The following is a 21373-nucleotide window of genomic DNA, read 5'->3' on the forward strand; positions in this document are numbered from 1 at the left end:
ACGGTGCCGTTTGGGGGGCCCCGGCTGTGGGGTGTGAACAGGAACCGAAACGACGTGAGAAGATAGAACGAGAGAGAGGAAGAGAAAGAGTGAGAGGGTGTTTGAAAGAAGGATTTCTGCCTCTTTGATCTAACGAAGGCTGAGAAAAAGGGAAGAATGTGAAAAGACAGGACAACTTTGAGGTTCTACTGCAGCAGAGCAAGTGTGCAAAACACTCTTGGCTGATTGATCCTATTTCAGTTCCTCTTTTCTCTTGGCACATTTCATACCATTGTTATTTGCGGTCTAAACCATAAGCAGCACTTTTTTTGTGGGGGAAACGGGGATCACAAATCTTTTTCAAAGCTGCCCTTTTCCATGATGAAAGTGAATAGGACTGTGGCTGTGGTGCAAGATTTGAGTTAATAATGAATTTTTAAGATTATGAAAAAAGATTGAACAAATTGATGAAAATCCAGCTACGAAGACTTAAATTTAGCGCAGGGTCAAATAGACAAGTTTATAATGCTTTTAGTTTGCACATTTTTGTCCTTTTTAGAGCTTGCCCTGGTTCCCATCCACTTTCACTGTATGGAAAAAGCATCAGTTTCACTGGTGGGCGTGAAGACAGCACAAGTCAAAACCTATATATATTCAAATATGTGTCAGGCAGATATTTTAACTTAGGAATATTGGCATTGGTTGGGAGTGCAAGCTGGATCTCTGATGTCATAGACATGTACAGTGGCCTCAAAGCATATTTGGACTCCTAAGACACTTAAATATAATTACAAAAGTTTCTTGAGCACCAAATCAGCATATTAGAATGATTTATGAAGGATCACATGACATTGAAGCAGGGTTATTATCGTCAAATAAAACTAAAACCATACTTTACTTTCCCAAAGCCATTTACAAATTTTTGGCACCAATGAGTGTTTTTGGATCTTGGGCGCACATTATTCTAAAGGGGAAAAAAAGATTTGTAAAGAAAGTTTGTCTTTGTATTTTAAAATCATAAAAACTTTCTCCACCTCTGAGAAATGACTCCCCTCCAACTGACTATCAAATAGAGACTCTTTGTTTTCACCATCCAGTAAGTTTAACCCTGCCTTTTTGCTGAAAATCTTTTCTCATACAGAAGTAAAATGAGTTGCAAGTATTATTTCATTTTCATCTTAATGGAAGGAAAAACCCAATCTAGGTCAGCGAGTTTAAAAACAGGCATGTTGTCTTGCTGTTGTCTTCCCGCTCTACCACAACCCTGTAGGGCAAGAAGGAAAGGGAAAAGGAGGAAGAGAGAGGAGACGAGAGCAGGGAGACATTCCTCAAACATGCCAAGACATTCCGAGGGAAACCATCCCAAATATTTCCCACTGCGATCCACACTGTGTGTGTGTGTGTGTTTGAGCGAATGACTCCTGTTTCTGGGGCCAATCTGACACACTGACTGACAAGCTGTCTACACCGGAGCAGAGTACGGACCACAGGGTGTGTGTGTGTGTGTGTGTGTGTGTGGGAAAGTGTGAGTGAGAAAGTCAATGTGACAATAATTGAATCTGTGCTTGTCGGTGAGACTGAAAGACGAGGAAGGGTCAAAAGGTCACATGAAGCACATCTTTTGAAAGGCGCAGGAATCTTGTTCGATTTTCTTTCTTTTTCTTCATCTTCCCTCATAAAGAGCAAGATCCTGGCTACTCATGTGTAGATATATATTTTTGACTATTGGCATAAGGGTCTGTTCAAGTGGGGGGATCTTGGATGTAATAAGCTGTACAATTTGTTTTGTTTTACATGCAGTTTAGGGGGAGGGTTCATCTGAAATCGATTATACCACAATAATCTGTTGTCAAAAAAATAAATCAAATAATGGTATGAAAATCTCAATTCTGATCATGGATTACTATTTCAGGGGACCCAAAAAGCCAGGGCCGCAACATTTCAGAGAAAAAACATACTATAGGACTTTTTGTCAAAATGAATGTTTACTTAAGATATTAATTAAATGTGTTTAATGCAGTAATTCTTAATATATTTACCAATATATGATTAGTACTTAATTTTTCATTCTGCTTTCGAAAGGCTGATTGGAAATCATGACCTGCTTGTTGGTAGAAAAATAATGTAAATTATAAAGTAAATATTTTCCAGGGAATATAACAATTATTCACTTCTTTTTTTTTTGTGTACAGTGATCATATAAAACATAATTTATTGAATTTATTATTATTATATTTTTAATATTAACTATTATTCATAACATTATTTTATTATTATAAAAAAGTATTTAATATTAATTCATTGAAATATTAGTTTACCTCATGTTCTCTTTACAATATCACACTTATTTTCTCAAACAAAATAAATGGATCTTTTATGCATAAAATTATTATAATCATGATCAAAAAGGTAAAAAGAGAGAAAGTAATAACTAGTTCTTTCTCTAAAGTGCAACCTATACCCGACCCATGTAGTGTTACTTCTGGAAGTTGTGTAAAGCCATCCAGTGTGATTGGATCTGGCTATTTCAGCAAACTCTTACCAGTTTTGTTCATTAAACTCACTGTGGGCGTTCTGTCTGATGTTGAGTCTAGTTCAGGAGAGGTGCGTGTGATGTTTTTTGTTAGTCAGTGGAAATGAGCTCAATGATGCTTGTCAAGATTATCTAACACCTTTTCCCACCAGTAAACAGTTGCAGAACATTGTGGTTTGGCTAACCTCTTCCCACTTTCACACCCCTGATGTGTCATTTTGCCGGAAAGAATTGCAAACTTGCACTTCTGTCTGTGTGTCCGGTGCAAGGGGTCGATCTGTGTGGACAGGGTCAGGGTATGCAACGAGTCCTGAATATGTGTGTGCGTGCTTGTATTCGAGATGTATAATAGGAGCGTATTTCCTGTTGGCACCCCCGGTGGCTCTCACTCTCTGGGTCTGCGATTCGCTGCGGTGAGGAATCTGTAGCACCCGGCAGCTGGAATGTCCTGTTTGCCTAGATCTGTTTGTGCTTTCTGCACGCTGTGTTTTGATTGGCCCGACTGGCATTGGTGTGTATGTGTGTGTCGGTAACGCAATGCGGATCCTTGCTGTTTGATGTGAGCCATTGTGTCAGAGCCAAGCTGCTTCCTGCTACTGCAGAGAGAAAGACAGTGAGGGACCCTTACTTGGACTTTTCCTAAATATACCTTTAAATAGTGCGTAATTTCCGTATTTTCCACGGATCTCGCGCTGCGAGCACACACACAGCTGCCTCTGTCCATGTTGCAGGGTATTAAAGAAATAATCGGTGTTATTTTCAACTTAATGTTTATGGACAACATCTGTAGTATGTTGTCCGTTAGCACAGATGATAATTTTGACTCCTTTCCTAATATGTATGAATTACCACCACTAGAGCCGGACGCATTTAGACAGTTAGCGTTGTGTTCTTTAAATCGACATGCGTGTAATTGATCTTTTTGTGAAAGATTTCTCCATGCAAGTTTAATTTATGGCATTTTTTTTATCAAAATGTCATAACTCGATCCTCTGTTGAAGCATCAGACTTATCTCTGGTGACGTATGCTGGACTTATCCAATCATTTAGGGTGTGTGCACACTTGGCATGTTTGGTGCGACCAAACAAGAGGACTGAAACCACTGAAAAGATCTCGCTCCACTTCCAAACAAACTCTGGTACAATTAGAATGAAATATGAAAGCAACACAGACCAAAGACATGTAAACTAACCAAAAACAGGACATGATGTCACAAGATGAGACCCTAAAAAGGACAGAAAGCTCAAGCATATGGTTTTAGCCCATCTCAGTTCAGGCGTCAGAACCGTGTCTCCTCACAGCAGATCTTCATGTGTGTGACGGAGGGATTCCTGACGCTGTTTTACTCCTTTACATATTTTATAAGCTCTTCACGAGTTCTCAGCTGCCCAAAATACCATCATATGTAGCTACACACACACAGCGAGAGCATTTAGCCCAGAACACAGCATTGTTTTGGGTGTTCGGTAAGTTCTGACACGAAATATATCTAATAAAAGCCAACCAATCGGGTTGTGAACATATCTCTATGCCTTTAGGTTCAGTATCTTCGGTGTTAAAATGCCAATGTAAACGCTAAGCGGACCAGGACTAAATGTTTTTTTTTTTTTTTTTTTGGTCTGGACCAAGCGAACCGAACTACAAGGGTGAACACCATTAGTCCCCATAAACCCGTCCCTTTCATAGAATAACTGCGGCCTCACATTCAGATCTGCCTTCATCCAATCAATAACCGACGGACGAACCAAGTTTTACGATAATCTCTGTCACAATATGTAAGAAGTGATCTGTCTCCATTTCCTTTACATCGTGACTTTAAGGCAGCATGTCAAGTTTTAAAAATGTTTAAAACACATCTTGAGATCCCTACAAGCTGTGTCATTGTTGCGGCTCGGTTTAGCTGTTTGAATACAAGAACACATCTGATAAACGTGGGCAATCCGCATAAAATTAGGCAATGGGAGTTTATTTATATACCACATTTCATACACTATGGCAGTTCAAAGTGCTTTACAGAAAATAATTAAAATAATCAAACTAAAAGCAAGGAAAATTAAAACCATTATAAAAGAAATTAAGAGATATATGATACAGTTATAAAATGAATTAGAAGAGTTAAAAGATGATACATAGATAAACTTCTCATCTGGCAAAACACCGGTGTATCATATTTTTCACAACTCCCAGTTTTACTCTGAGATTTTCTCATGGTGATTATGGTGATTTTCATTTTTGTGTGAACTATCCCTTTAACGCGTGAGTTTTTTAAGCCTCTGATTTGGCCATACACCCTGTTCGTAGACTTATATTGAAAATAACCCAGAAGTTCATTTTAACACACCAGTAAAACCACAAAAAGTCATAGGTTTCCAATAAATGAACTGCATTCGGTGGCCGTGTGAGTGCGTTAAGTCACGGCAAATGTTCCCCTCCACAACCAGAAAGCCCGTTTTTATCATCCGCCATGCGAAAAATCTTAAGTCTGATCGATTAGAAAAGTAATAGCATACCTCTCCCCAACAAGCTACGTGACTTGAGGTATCATTCGTGCCTGCGAATGCCATGGGGCGAGTTACAGTATGCATAACTCTGTAAGTATGAACGATAATAAAAGTGATGCTTGCTTAAGCAAAATAGAGCTTATGAATGTCTGTGAGAAAAAAACACAAAGGAGAAAGATACAGTGAACATAAGAATTCTTCCCAAGTAAGGGAAAGGGAGGGTAAATGATTGACGGATCTTTTCAGAAAGAGATAGGAATGGAATGAGAGAGGGAAAGAGCGAGCGAGAGATGAAATGAGCTCTTCCTCTCGCTGCTTTCTGCTTGAGAGCATTCCTGTGCAGCGATGATGTCATGAGAACTGGCCCGGGGCAGACAGGCCTGCTAATGTTGTTCGGAGAGGAGGGGCCGCACTCTTTCACCTCACCGAGAGACAGAACCATATATCACTTCCATACAGCACGCAAATATGTGTGTCGGAAGAGAAGCTCAGACACAAACACAGTCAGTGTGTGTGTGCGCGCGCTTTTGTGTAGTTACCCTTCAGGAATTCTCCACATTTTCTGAAATTTGTTGTGCCTTCTTGTCATGTTTTAGGCTTCTGTCATGGTTATTTGATGCTCTAAATATCCGACACTGTTTTCCAAAAGTTTGACATTCTTTAAGCAAGAAACGTCATTTAAAATATAGGTCACATCAGCTTAGTCAGTAGCAGTATAAAACAGTGTGTTGTAATAATGGATACAGACCGGGAGATTAAAGTGAGACCACGCTTTACCTTCCTCCTGTAATTTACTGTCCCTAAAGCAGTTGTATTATTTTGCCTCAAATCAAAATAATCAGTATTTACTTTCAAACCTGTATGCTGTTTCCCTGGAATGCAATTGGATACATTTTGAAGTGTTTTGAGGAAACTCGTTTCCATACAACAGGAAGCAAATAAAAGTAGTCCACACAACTTGTGTGCGATATTCCGTCTTCTGAAGTTACACAATATATTTTTTTGTGGCAAAAGACTGAAATGGTAGATACTGTTTATGACTATAAAAATTAGGGCTGTCAAATGATTAATCGCGATTAATCGCATTCAAAATAAAAGTTTGTGTTTACATAATTTATGTCTGTGTACGGAGTATAATTATTTTCTATATATAAATACACACACATGCATATATATATTTAAGAAAATGTGTTATTTATATATCAAATATTTATATATAATATAAATTATATATAATATAAATATATATACACAGTATATACATGCAAATATTTCTTAAATATATACATGCATGTGTGTGTATTTATATATAGAAAATAATTATACACCGTACACACACATGTATTATGTAAAAACAAACTTTTATTTTGGATGCGATTAATCGCGATTAATCGTTTGACAGCCCTAAAAAAGTCTTAAACTATAGTTGCGTGTTTTGCTTAACCCCTTCACACAAGTGCTCGTCAACACGGCCGTCTATTGTTGTTGCATCTCCAGTAGTTTGTTGCTTGTTTTTTGTTGTTTGTTGCATATCTGGAAGTATGCGTACAGTATTCATGTACTATGCTAATGATTTATTTCATGGTCGCTGTTCAAATCAAGATTTTTTTAATTAATCGTTTTTTTTAAATGTGGTCGATACAGGATCGATTCTCAAAAGCCACGAATCAATCGTTTTTTCCGTATTTTTTCCACAGACTTTGAACATAATATCTGATTGTCGTTAATCTTATTACTAGACTACAAGATTTCATCTTCTAATTTATCTTAAACTTATGAGCCTGTCATTCCTTTAGAGCTGAACATGGCGGATGCAAGTTTGCGTTTCAGCGTGAAAGACGTTCCACACAGTTGAAGGAACTGTCAGTGTCCCAGTTGGGCCAGTTCTGCATGGTCACGAAAGTTTATAATTTGTGTGCGTTTTCAAGCCTTGCCAATATAAGCATTCAAGCGCAAGAGAACTGTTAGATCTACCAGAAAAACCTTAAAAGCACTGATTATTTCATTTGTATCTTTGTTTCTGATTTATTTATTTGTCTTATTGCTTGTAGTTTCATTATTTGTTCTTCTTTATTAATGACTGTTTAGTTATTTTTAATAACCTTTGAAATTTATATTGGTAGTTTTAGCTATGGTAGCGAAATTGGAGTCGAGAATTGTTAATTTTCACTGGTATCTAAAATGTTGGGTGTCATAACTTGATTTATCACAATACAAGGATACATGTGTCAAAAACAACACTGAACTGGTCTATTCATTTATTACTGTTTTTTTGTGGTGTTGCCAGTGAAAATTGAATTAATTGAATCGAATTGAGATCTTGTGAATCAGAATCAAATCAAATCAGGACATCTGAATCGATACCCAGTCCTGGTTGCTGTATGCGTACCCTAGCATATGCGCAAATACCAAAGTTTATTTTGGCCTTTAGAGCACCGCGCTGTTATCTTAGCAATACCATGCTAATATCAGACTCTGTTTCAACTGCAGATTGAGTTTTTTTCTTTTTTGTAGTTGCTCCCTAAGTAGAGTGTTCCACATCAATCATATATGAGGATACAGGACAGTTAGTGTGCTGGCATAAGATCCAGCTGCTTTTCAGGTATTAGGTACAAATATGCTATCAGATGGTAATACTATAGGATTTTAGTATTGAATGATTACCGCATTCATGTAAAAGGTAAGGATTTTAAAGAATACCATAGGATTACAAAAAGGTTTTGATTGTCTTTGTCACTCTTTCCTTCTTCACTCTTTTTTTTCCTGTCTCTTGCGACCCCCTAATAGTCGGATGTGTGAAAGTGTGCTTTGATGGGCATTTTTATGAGCTGTACTCAAGGAGGGTTGCTCAATGCGGTCATTCTTATGAATGGAGTGTGTGCGTGTACGTGTAGGAGGAAGGCATCATGTGTGTGTCCATGATTTACTGTGAAAGGGAGACCGACTGTGTCACCATGTGTGTATATCTGCCAGCTTTTCCATCCCCAGAATTTATCTACAAATTTCCATGTTTTCACCGACTGTTTTATGTTTTAGTTAATCTATCATTCAAGTCCATTTTTATCTCCATTCGTCTTTCATGAACCCACACGGCATGCCTCTAAAGTGCAGGGCTACGTGCAGGGTTCCCTGTAGCTCTGCAGAATGGCCTGCCGTTGCCAATGTAAATGCTAACTTACTTTGCTTTGGCTGAGCAGCTAAATGGGACTTAGTTGGTCATCTAAATTATGCCGAGTTTATCTCCCCGGTTCTCTTACTTTGTTACTAAGCTAAAATTACAGAAAAAGCTACTTGTTCAAAGCAATTTGTAAAGCACAGCCTCGAAGTGGCCTAAAAAGTATGTCACGCTTAATGTTGAATGTCACTGAATGTTTGATTGGCATTGAATTAGATGGCAAAATATAAAACCAAAAGACATTTATTTTAAATAAAGACAGCACAAAGCGCACTTTTAAAGTAAAAATATGCTTATTTAGCCCTGGTCCATATTTTATGCAATAGAGCAGCTTGAACAACATAATTTTTCACTGAAAACATTTACGTTATGGTAATTGCCATTTATTCTGAATAAAAAGATAAATTTTCAAGCAAAACCTCAAAAATAACATTTTATTAGTTGTTAAATGTTTGTGGGTACCGTTCTTAGGACACCTGTGTAAACTTGGTGAGAACTGATGTCATACATCCACTAAAAATCACCTTATTAGCAGTTCACTTTCCCCAATACATTTGTCATTTGTCTTAGGAACAATAGTTTACTCAAAATGGGCCTTTTGTTATGCCTCCCACATTAAATCATACATGCACTATGTTTGAAACAAGAATTTGATGGATGTGCTTCTAACTAGTGCTGCTGATGGACTGAAGAGCAGTTTCTAAGGTTAATAGGGTTGTTCTATCTGTTGTAGCTAATAGTGGTTTGCCTAGTGTCAATGGACATGTTGTTGGACTTGATGGATTATTTTTGCATGGCTGGTCTTTGCACTTTGCACAGTGTAGATGCCTCTCTGAAATGGGCCCCCCAGTGAAGCCTGTCACTTCAGCGTGTGAGCTATCACAGCTCAGGAACCCCACTGTTAATGAGTATTTGTTTCTGTGTGTGTTAATGAGGGATGGACTGGCGACCCGTAGTGTGCCTGTGTGTGGTTAGTGAGTGAAAGTGCTAAACATAAGACATTTAATCAGTTTTTTACTTTACTGCGCTCGTTGCTTGCACCCCGCCCCGAGTCGGGCTTGGGAATGGGGGTCAACAGAGGCTGGCAGTGCTTCCTCTGTGTCTGATCCGGCTGATGTTATCGAGGGTTGGAAGTCTGTTTGCTTTGGGACTACTGGGCAGTTAGGGGTGGGAAGGGTCGAAGAGCAGCCCCCCGTGGGACATGCGAGGTATACGGACATGGGGGTCAGCCTCTCTGGCTTGGGAAAGGGCTGGGAGAGCCTAGACCGCTGAACGACGTCAAATAAAATTGGAATGGAAAAATAGCCAAATTCAGACAAGAAAAGATGCACACTCGCCCCTTTTCTCTTTCCCTCCGTCTTCGGTTTTCTCACAGGAACTACGCTAGTGCATCCGTGATGCTTGCGCATGAGGAAGAGGAGGAGGTGCCAAGGTTAACCTCATCCGCTTCACCTTTTAATGGATAAAAGGGATTCCCCAGTGATATCATCTGAACTTGCAATATTAGCCGGTTTGTTGGCAAGCCAAAGCATGCTGGGATATGTTCATTACCTGCCCGGGCTCTTATAGGACTTTCTTCTCAATAGCCTGCCGCGTTTGATCTCTAGATTTCTGCTCTCTTTTGAGTAACTTTGAAGATCTCCATTACAAAGAGAGGGGACACCGATGGCCCCAAAGCCACAGTGTAAAAGCAGTGGCCCAAAGAGCCTGAAATCAAAGAGACAAACTCAGCCGCTGAAGGAAAACTTTCCCGCTCCCCCCTTACCTTCCCCTGCCAGATACTGATTGGTCAGGTTGCGTACCTGTCTCTGTCCGCCTGTTTTAACCCTCCCTCTGGGAGGTATTTCTCATTTTCTTTCTCACCGTTTTTTTTTTCCCTCAGTCTTTTCTTTGCTGTCTATTTTGGTGAGCCAGGCCGGTCCAGCCGGTTCCCACAGAGTGGTTCCCATGGTTATCGGCGAGGAGATAGCGTCAAGGATGGAGGATGATTGGAATAGGGGGTGGGTTGTTTGACAGAGACCGGGAAAGACAGCTCTGCACTGAGAGATAGCAGCTCTGTTACATGGAGGGGGGCCGGGGAAGCTAGTGGGGTTACGGGGGTCCGGCTCTCAGAGATATCGGGGGGGGGGGGGCAAACGGAGCTGGAGCCGGTGGGGGTGATGGTGGACTGAGGTGGGGCGGAGCAACAGGCTTGCAGGGGCACTGTGAGAGGGACAGATTCAGTTCCCACACTCATAATGACTGTGTCACAGGAGACTGAAAAGGGACAGCCTCTGGCCCTGGGGAATTTAGCAGGACCGACCAGAACGCGAGGGAAGGAGGGGTGGCGAGGGCTGCCGATGGGGTCTGTGACACAGGAACTCTCTCAGGCCTTTTTAGGCTTCACCTCATCGCTTTCACACCCGAGATGAACCCCAAACCCAACCTCAAGCCCTCCTCTACCTCAGCGTTTCCACTTCATCTCCCCCCTCCCCTCGGTGTCTTTCCCCCCAGGCTTTTGTTCACCATGTTGTCCCGTTTCCTGTCTACACCCTTGTTCTTGTTTCTCTCTCACACTTCTTTTTGTCCACCCCTGCTGCCATCCAAAGCCTTTCGTTTTTGTCCTTTCCTTGGAGAAGGGGTGCTTTGAAGTTGCCTTTCTCCTCTCAGGCTCTCAAGTCTTATCCAGCATCATTAGCACTTGACCTCTCTCCCCTCACGCCCTTTCATTTCACTTTATCTCCCCCATGCTGTGTGTGTGCGTGCACGATTATCTTAGTCAGAAAATCAAGCTCATTGGTCCTCATTTGCACTCTTATTTCACGGCACAATGAGCCTTTCAGGTTTGCTAAACTGTTTTCCAGAGTTTGATACTGTCGGCACCTTTGTGAGACAGCTACCTGGTATAAGTGTTGTCACTAGGATCAATGTAGACCTTTTTTGCACATTTTTGCCGACAGTAGGTAAATCTATGCTAGGTCAACAAAAGTAGGTAGAGTTTTTTGAGAAGTATGTGTCATAAGTGCCAAGGGGCAATGGGAAAGATGCTTACTTGCACGGATGGTTTTCAATATTGGGTTTTGACCCACCCTGTGGTCTGGAAACTGTTTTTTGTCAGCCTGCTGGGTCTGAAAGCTGTGGTGCCCAGTGGAGTGGGCCAGGCACCAGTCATCCCACAACTTTCTCAGGCTCGTCCCCCCCTTAAGGGCTGCCATAGTCAATATTTACAGTTGGGGATGAATCATGAAGACTTCACAATAGCATTCCGAACATGCTTAAGTGTGTCGGTTAAAGAGAGCAAGCAAGGGAAGAAAGAGAGGTATGAAACGCAGCACGAGGCTTGCGCAACAGAAAGCTCCCATGACAAGACACCGGGAGACAGGACGGGACAAATACCGCAGCGAGTTACTGTGGGTGTGGTGGGAAGACTTTGCGACACGACTACCTTGGCCTCAGTTTCTCTCTCCCATCTTGCTTTCTCTTTCCCTGTATTGTGTGTGTGTGTATGTATATTTATGTATATGTATGTGTATGTATGTATATATGTTTGTATGTATTTATATATGTATATGTATGAAAACCCTTTAATGACAACGTCTTTAAAACCCTCAATGTTCTTCATTAACTTGTCAAACAAAAACTCATGTCTTATTCTTGCTTTTACTAAACTCCTAAAAGTGCCATTATTCATATTTATATTTAGAGTACCTTTGCTGCCATCCAACGTTGATTTGAACATTAAACGAATAAATTAATGTTAACGTTGTCAAATGTAATCTTTAACAAAGCATAAAATGAATATACATTTTTCATACTGAATGTTGTAATGTAATGCCTAAAATCACTTGTAGAATTTAAAAAAAAAAATTATATTAGTTTTTAGTGTTTTATTTTTTCATTTATTTCCGCAAAAAAGTATAAATAATAATTGGATTATCTCATTTGACCAGAATTTTAATATCGGTGTATCCCTAATATCGAAGCATGGAAGATGCAATGCAGGGTGTTTCATGAACGGTTTCAAATCTTTTACTTTTTTTACTATTTAATCTGGATTTAAACCAATTTACTGAAATTGATGGTTCAAAAGAACTGATTTCTAACTGGCACTTTATGAAACCTAATGGCCAAATAAAAAAATTACATTAAAATCAAAATCATTCCAATAATCACTAGCAAAATATATTCCACCCATCATTTATTTACATCTAGTTGAGGACAAAAAAAAAAAACCTCCCCAGCGACATCCTCAAGGGTATTTACTGCTGGAAGTATGTAAGAGTCATTGATCTGACCGCCTGAGACGAAAGAATGAGAAGAGAGAAAAAGAAAGAGCTGTGAGCCATTCTTGGTTTCAGGGCTCGTAGTGGGGCTATTATCCCCCTATTTGGGCAGTGCTAAAGAGCTCAGCTCTGAGAGAGGGGCAAGTATCAATAGGGTGGGTGGAAAGGCTAGCTTCACAGAGGCCAAGCTACCACACAAAACCCCCAGTGCCCCCCTGAGCCCTGCAGCTAAAGCCCACACAAAGAGTCTCCTCACTGGCCATTATTCCCCGACTCCCGTGGTTCTCTGCAGAGCTCCAGTCCCAAACCAACCCCCCTCGTCCAGAGCTGCCAAGAAACTTCACTGGGTATGAGCTGTTCCAAGACCAACAGGGGAGAGTTTTCTGAACACATGTATGTTATTAGAAAAAGAGAAAAGTGTCAGAACAGTTTGCTTGTCGACTGCATCCTGTCCAACTGTCTGGTCAGGTTCAGCTCTCTGGGCAATGAACGGACCATTAGCACTGACAACAGCACTAATCTAAAACACCTCCAGGCAGGGTCACGGGAGAAAGAGAGGTCAGCCCTGATGAGCTTTCTACTAATGCCTCAAGTAAACGAGCAGTCTCGTGTCTTATTACATCCAAGAGACTTTCCTCCAGTATTGAGGAAGCTGCTTCCCAAGCTGCTCATAATTTCATTTATTATTTAAAGTTGTTAAACTTAAAGGATTAGTTCGCTCCAGAATTAAAATTTCCTGATAATTTCCCCCTCCCACGTCATCCAGTATGTTCATGTCTGTCTTTCTTCAGTCGAAAAGAAATGAAGGTTTTTGAGGAAAACATTCCAGGATTATTCTCCATATAGTGACTTCAATGGGGTCCAACGGGTTGAAGGTCCAAATTGCAGTTTCAATGCAGCTTCAAAGGCTCTACACGATCCCAGCCGAGGAAGAAGGGTCTTATCTAGCGAACGATCGGTTATTTAAAAAACATAAAAATAAATTGAAGCCTTTGAAGCTGCATTGAAACTGCAATTTGGACCTTCAAACCGTCAAACAAAATATATATAGTCATAAATAGCTTTAATTTAGTTTTTTTGCTTTTTGTTACCAACTTTAATATAGTTTTCCTTCCTAAGAAAATTAGATCCAAAGTGACTAGGTATTGGGTGAAGGCGTCACAGAGTCACTTTGGATCTAACATTCAGTTCCTTTTATAGGTGTCGCTAAATCCCTTTTAATAGAAAAACCATTGGTTAATATTTAGTTAAATATTTTAATCAATAGACAGACAGAACTAAAAATATTAATTTGTAAATACTTGTTTTTGCAGTAATTACGTATACAAAATTTGATTATTATATTATATTATATTATATTATATTATATTATATTATATTATATTATATTATAATGTTCCCCTCTGTCCTGTATTATCATTATTTTATTTTTGTTTTACATTGGTATTTTATGTATTTATATATGCATTCTCTGTTAGAAAAAAAAATTGCCTAATGCCAACCCCAATTTATTTTCCCACAAAATTATATCTACATTTCTCAAGACGGTAGTGATCTTGTTATTTGCCGCCCAAGCTTGCAACACATGTGTCAAACGCTGAGGTTTGCCGTGCCGACAGGGCAGGAATCTGAACCGCACTCCTGTTCCCACGCTTACCTGCCTCTGCTTCAGTTTGAATCATAGCAGCCTCCTCTCATTGGTCAGACACTCGGTCATGTGACCCAGCCTCAGCACAAACCCGCCGCCTGTATGCAGTCCAGGATTTTCCCATGGGAGCGGCAGTGAGAGAGAGAGAGGGGGGGGTAAGGAGTCGAAATGAGTATTTTCCCTCCACTCCCCCTCCCCCACCTCTCGTCTATGGGAGCTCTCTATCTCTCGTCTCTGGCTTTTCTCGAGCACGTCTCACTAATTGGAAAGGTTTTTAGCTCGTCGGAGGCTCATGCTGGCCTCATATAGAGGTGACGTTTGAAACACATACTCAACATTGTGCTTTTGTGCTGTACAAACAGTAACCTGTCAAATCTTGTGCAGTCTTTACCTTTGGTACAACAACACAAGGTGACTAACCTTACTACTAACTACATTTTCTCAATAAACAATGAAGGCAAATACCAACACTCGCTGTCATATGCTCGGATGTTGTATGTGGTTGCCAGGACTTGTGCTGTTTTGAGTGGTTTTTAGCTCTTTTTTAGCACATTGCTAACTGGTTTGTGTTCTGGGGTTTTTAGGGGGTTTAAGGTGTTTGCTTACTGGTCCAAGTCAAAAGAGCCCATTTGCAAGTGTTTAATGTTTTGGTCCCTAAATATGGCTGATGTTGTCCCTGCTAAAATGAAGTTTTATGGGAAATTTGCCCGTTTAATTGTTGACCAGAGAAAATCCAAGCTTGAATGCTTTATAAAATAATGTCTCTTCTCTTCTAGAGTTGCATTTGGAATTTAAAATAAAAAAATAAAAACATTTTTTTACACAATTTTGCAACAACTGATTCGTTGTCTACAACATGGGATAACATCCATGAATGTCATACACAAACATTACTAGACAACAGTAGTGGGAACGCCCGCTAGTGATCTCACCGCCAGCCATTGGCGACATGCAGCGACAAAGTCTCTGGTGGTGTGAACGCAGCTTTAATCTCTTCTCAACGTCAAAGTCACATCATTCATTTCCATACCACAAACGGTGCGGGACGAGTTTGCCCGTTAAATACCCCAGAGTTTCCAAAGCGTGTCCTAACTAGGTGTGATAGATTCTATCTCTTTATCTGAGTTTTTGTCCTAATCGGAGACAAATGAAGAGTGCCGCTGTTGCCCTCACTGACATCTCACTGGTTAAAAATCCCACTCCACTTCTGTATAATATGGCGAAGCATACAAATCTTCAGAGGAATTCTTCAGAAATGTCCAACCTGAAGTGTGATTAAGGGTGTGTTCACACTTAGCATGTTTGGTGCGATTGCTCTGTTAGTGCGGTTCATTTGAGTAAGTGTGAACCCTGGTGCGACCAAACAAGAAACCACTGAAAAGATGAGTCTCGCTTTGCTTCCAAACAAACTCTGGTACGGTTCGAATGAAATATGAACGCATCACAGACCAAAGACATGTAAACTAACCAAAAACAGGACATGATGTCACAAGATGAGACCCTAAAAAGGACAGAAAGCTCAAGAATACCTTTTTTTTCTCGTCATAGTGGTGATGTTGCCCATCTCAGTTCAGGCGTCAGAACCGCGTCTCCTCACAGCAGATCTTCATGTGTGTGACGGAGGGATTCCTGACGCTGTTTTACTCCTTTACACATTTTATAAGCTCTTCACGAGTTCTCAGCTGCTCAAAATACCATCATATGTAGCTACACACACACAGCGAGAGCATTTAGCCCAGAACACAGCATTGTTTTGGGTGTTCGGTAAGCTCCAACACGAAATATACCTAATAAAAGCCAACCAATCAGGTTGTGAACATATCTCTATGCCTTTAGGTTCAGTATCTTCGGTGTTAAAATGCCGATGTGAACGCTAAGTGGACCAGGACTACGTTTTTTTTTTTTTTGGTCCAGATCAAATGAAACGAACTACAAGTGTGAACACACACGAGACTCAATGTTGGAATTGAAATGCACAAGTGATTGACAATCACAAATACATTAATAGCTTGACCCGCAACAGGAACTATAGCCCTGGCTCCTACACATATGGCGTTGACGTATTTGCCATAGGGTTTGGTCTAGTCACGCCTCGCTTTCTCCTCCTCGCTTGTTTATGTATGAGGCAAAACTTGCGCATGTGGTTTTGAGGCAAACACAGATGGAGAAAGAGCGCGACGGTGCAGGCATGAGTATGAAGAGTTGGCGGAGCAGGTTTTGACTTGCTTTTGCATGGGAAACTCAGGAGCTGGGTAAATAGTTGGCGGTATGTTTTTGGCCACTCAGCCTCTGCGGTGTGTGGGAAGAGATCACTCAAGGTGGAAAGGAGAGAGCGTGAGAGTAAGCAGCCAGGGGTTGCAAAGGGCACCTGTGCAGGTCACACACACACCTTGCTTTTTCACAGCACCTTGTGTGTGTGTGTGTGTGTGTGTGTGTGTGTGTGTGTGTGTGTGTGTGCGTGTGTGAAAACATATATACTTCAAACTGAATTCTGAAATGGATCCAGTACTTAAACTGAAATCTGCAAACAATGTTTTCAGACAGACTTTATGAACTGATATAATTTACTCTACTGGTAAAATGTTTGGGATAATTAAGATTATTTTAATGTTTTTGAAATAAGTCTATTCTGCTCACCAAGGCTGCATTTATTTGATTACAGTAAAAACTGTAATATTGTGAAATATTATTACAATTAAAAGAACTGTTTTCTATTGTAATATATGTTAAAATGTAATTTATTCCTGTGATCAAAGCTGAATTACTCCAGTCTTCAGTGTCACGTGATCCTTCAGAAATCATTCAAATATGAATTATATTTTAGTGCTAAATTGTTAATAATGGTTCTTATTATTATCAATGTTGAAAGCAGTTTTAATTTTGTAATCTTTTTTAAAATCTTTTGAATGATAGTGTATCACGACTTCCACAAAATATAAGTAGCGAAAACTGTTTTGAACTTTATTAATAGTAAATGTTTCTTGAGCATCAAATCATCATATTAGAATGAGTTGTGAAGGATCATGTGACACTGAAGAGTGAAGACTGCAGTAATGATGCTGAAAATACAGCTTTAATCACAGGAATAAATTACATTTTAACATATATTACAATACAAAACCGTTATTTAAAATTGTAATAATATTTCACAGTATTAATGTTTTTACTGTATTTTTTATCAAATAAATGCAGATAGATGCATGCTTAAGAGACTTCTTTCAAAAACTTTTGGCCGCTAGTGTACATTTACATAATTATCTTTTTTTTTTAGCCTCATGTTGTTTAAAACCCCAAAAAGAGAAATTTAGTGTTCGTGATAAGAAATCTTCACTTCTCTATATCTCAAGTCGTCTTAAGTCATAATGGAAGTTGTAAACTTGAATATTTGGTGGGGGTTTTTTGGGCCTTGTTGGAACTTGACTGCCATGTACTATGAACTGATACTGTATAAAAGAAAAGAAAATATTTCTCCTTTTGTGTGACACAGAAATAATAACCGCAGTGGATTTGAAACCACATGAGTGTGAGAAACTGTTCAAACTTTTCACTGTTCCTTTAATTCCTTTAATTCCTGAGAAGTCTTTCAATTTCAGTTTCAGTTCTGAGTCCCATGTGTTCTCTGACTGAATTGTCACTGTCCTGTTAAGGTGTCCCATTTAGCATGTCTCAGTCTGGCCGGTGTTGCAGAGGTGGAGATGGCGTTTAGCGACGAGGCTTTTAGCGCCCATGTGTTGTTTGAAAGGGTGGGAATCGGTTCCTCGCCGAGGATGAGACAGAGGCCACACTGAAGTGTGAAATCAAGAGAGGCGACGCAAACTTTTAACCTCACACCTAGCCTGCGTCACTGGAGACGAGTGTGTGTGTGTGTGTGTGCGTGAGAGAGTTTGGTATGGGACTTACCAGACTGTTTAAAATATATCCGAGTTCACAATCTGCTATCTACCCATGTGTATATATATATATATATATATATATATATATATATACATCGTTAAAAAGTTTGGGGTCAGTAGGATTTAAAAAAAAAAAACAATTTTTTTTAAGAATAAAGGAAGCATTAAATTGATCAAAAGTGACAGTCAAGTAATTATTTTTCAAATAAATGTGGTTCTTTTGAAGTTTCTATTCATCAAAGAATCCTTTAAAAATGTATAACTGTTTTTAGAAAAATATTAATCAGCACAACATTGATAATAACAACTGTTTCTTGATTATCATCATCATATTAGAATGATTTCTGAAGGATCATGTGACACTGAAGACTGGAGTAATGATGCTGAAAATACTGCTTTAATTAATAACAGTTTTCTATTGTAATATATGTTCAACTGTAATTTTAAATTGTACAATTATTTCTCATTATTACAGTTTTCACTGTATTTTTGGTCAAATAAATGCAGTCTTGTTGAGCAGAAGAGACTTCTTTCAAAAACATTAAAAACAATATTACTGACCCCGAATTATTGAACGGTAGTGTGTATGGTATACGTACATATGAAGAGTTCAGATGCAAAAGCCTCTAAGTGCCATCTGAAATTTTCTTCTAGAATGATAATTTTTATCAAGCTCGTATATTTAAGTTCAATAATTTCACTTAAATGGCAATGCAAATTACCTATTAATTGTCATTTAAGTGAAATTACTGAACTTAAATATACGAGCTTGATATAAATGATCATTCTAGAAGAAAATTTCAGATGGCACTTAGAGGCTTTTGCATCTGAACATATTTACATTTATTTTTGTATAATGTATATACATATACATTTCTTTACAAAGTTAACATTTTATTTATGTATTTTATTTTATTTATTTTTAATGGATCACATCGCATTCCTTAAATACTAGAATGCACTGCACTTTTGATTCATATCAGTGAGCACAATATGAGTATTTCATAGTTTTGATATCTGTACTGTTATTCTAAAATGTGGAAAATAATCATTAAAAAGAATGATGAAGTGCAAACTGTAAAAAAGCTATATACAAAATATATAAACTGTCGACATAAGAGATTTTATTGTCTAACACTTGATTGAACATCTTGTTGGTGAATTGATTTGCATGACGTCATAATGTTTTATTACATATCGATGTGTTTTTTCTGTCTCCCGTTTCAAGGCTTGCAACTGTAACGAGTACTTTAAGCTGTCCAGAGAGGATATGACCCGCATGATGAAAGAGAGAGGTCGGCGCGCGCTTTCCATTTATTGCCCACATATATATTTGAATGTACATCTTAAAATGTTTTTACAGATTTAATCCAGACTCTTTTCCACCATTATTTAATTTCCAGTGAATTAGCATTTGATTCCCCCCAGTTTTTGTCAGTCTCAGAGGATAGCACGCTTTGAGCTCTGTTGTTTTTTTCTTTCTCTTCAAAGGTCTTCTTCAGGACATCGTATCTAAGCGGGATGACTGCGAACCACAGGATGAAACACAAGAAGATTACAATAGCTGGAGGCCCCCAGAGGGCCCCGAGTTCACCCCTCACTGCCGCTGGGCCCCGCGCACGGCCCTGGACCCCCAGACCTTCAGATTCCCCAGCGGGGCCGAAGTTCAGCTGGAGACGGTTCCCCCAGGCCTCCTTCCCCGGATCCCCGTGTACTTCATCTGCACCGGCTGCGGGAAGGTGTTCTGGGAGGGGACGCACTACGACCGGGTGCTGTCCCAGTTCCAGAAGGTCCTGCACGTCAGCGAAAGCCTCCAGGTGTAATGAACTCTCGCTGTTGCTTTGCAGGGTTTTGTTTTTTTTCTTTCAGATTTTTAACAATTCTTTTTACGGAGGTATTTTTTATTTGCTACACTGTGTCATGATAAATGTGCAAAAGCATCCATTTGTTTTGCACAAAATAATACACGTAATGCCATAAATGTTTACAAACCTCCTAAGTCGTTCATAAAATACAAGTGTTAAGAGTTTTTAATAATAGGATTTTCAGGATTTTCGTTGAATTCACTCATAAAATAATTTTTTACAATTTTTTCTTTGTTGCACAAAATCTTGTTTTTCTCTATTTTTAAAAAAGGAACTTTTTTTAGATCTAAATTTGTTCTACACAACATAATACACTTAAAGCCATAAATTGTTTACAAACCTAAGTTGTTCATAAAATGTGTTAAAGGTTTTTTAATAATATTTTGAAAAGATTCATCACAACTTCATCAAACAGGATTTACATTGGATTAACCCCTTAATGACAAGATTTTTTTTATTTTTTTATTTTTTAGCATATTATCTCTCTTGCAGATATCTCCGAATAACTGTTTGTTTTTCTTTTTTCTTCTTCTTCTTCTTTTTTTTTTTTTTCATGTCAGACGCTGTTTATTGTTTAGTCTTTAACTCATATCTCCATTTGTAAATCTGTCAAAACTACAGAATAATATGCCTGGGTTCCCCAAAGACAGCTCTGCTGAAATGGTGCCAGACGCTGTTTTCCTTCCAAGTTTTGCGAGTTCATAACAGGATGGGCCGCATACAGTCAGTCCTTCAGTTCGAGTTCAATAAAGTCGCACTCAAACAGAGCTGCCTATATCTGTGTCCTCTTTTAAATGTGCGCTCCCTGAATGTAAGCATCAAAGTGTTGACTGTAACCGTAGCTCTGCGTGTTTGCATTAGCTGGAGATAATCTTGTCTGCTTGCAGTAGGAGCTCTTGCTCTACCTAGCCCTGTTCAGGACGCCCCGGCTCTCCTGCACTTCTGTTATTCGATACTGGCCCTTTCTTTGCTGGGAAGAAAAGCTCGCCTCTTTCCCACGCTCCTTGAGCACGTGGTACTGGGGCTGAATTGGACTCTGAAGGCCCTCCCTCTATTGAGACGTCACGCTAACCCCACAGGTTCCCCGGGCCGGTGACTCAGGGGCCTCTGCCTGCGCTCTTCCCCCTCCTCTCCTCTCCTCTCCTCTCCGCTGTCTGGCTCCGGCGCCAGAAACCTCGCGCAGGGGCCGGCTGGCGGATCCCTGAACGCTCCCCCTGCGCGCCTCCATTCACAGTGCGCTGGACTAGACTGACTCGGATGGTAGTTGCTGAGGAGTAAAATGCAAAGCAAAATGTCTTCTTTATAATATCATTCTTCATTATTTCTCCCACAGGATAAACGAGTCAGTACACATACAACAGTAAAACCAAATTTAGGTTTGTGTTTATTATGATTTTACTACAAAACCATAGTGAAGCTGTAGGTGATGTATTTAATTTAGCAGTTTCTGGTTTTACTGCAAATTCTGTAGTAAAACTAGATTGTTTTTGCAGTTATTGTAGTAAAATCGCTGTAT

At 39.5% G+C, this 21373-nt stretch overlaps 1 protein-coding gene across 2 annotated transcripts in view; it reads left to right on the forward strand.

Moving 5' to 3' along the window:
• exd3 (exonuclease 3'-5' domain containing 3) overlaps positions 1-20624 on the forward strand; it is a 44232-nt gene extending 23608 nt beyond the window's left edge. Inside the window, exons 19-21 of one of the 2 annotated variants that reach the window (XM_081353691.1) lie at positions 19221-19287; positions 19484-19809; positions 20479-20624. In XM_081353691.1, coding sequence (XP_081209817.1) covers positions 19221-19287; positions 19484-19809; positions 20479-20562 — 477 coding nt within the window. In that variant the 3' untranslated portion in view covers positions 20563-20624. Of the gene's footprint in view, positions 1-19220; positions 19288-19483; positions 19810-20417 lie in introns of both variants that reach the window. The other variant, XM_081353692.1, reaches the window with a different exon arrangement.
• Positions 20625-21373: the final 749 nt, after the last annotated feature.

This window comes from Scardinius erythrophthalmus (genome assembly GCF_964197995.2).
Source record: "Scardinius erythrophthalmus genome assembly, chromosome: 23".
Taxonomy (NCBI): Eukaryota; Metazoa; Chordata; class Actinopteri; order Cypriniformes; family Leuciscidae; genus Scardinius; species Scardinius erythrophthalmus.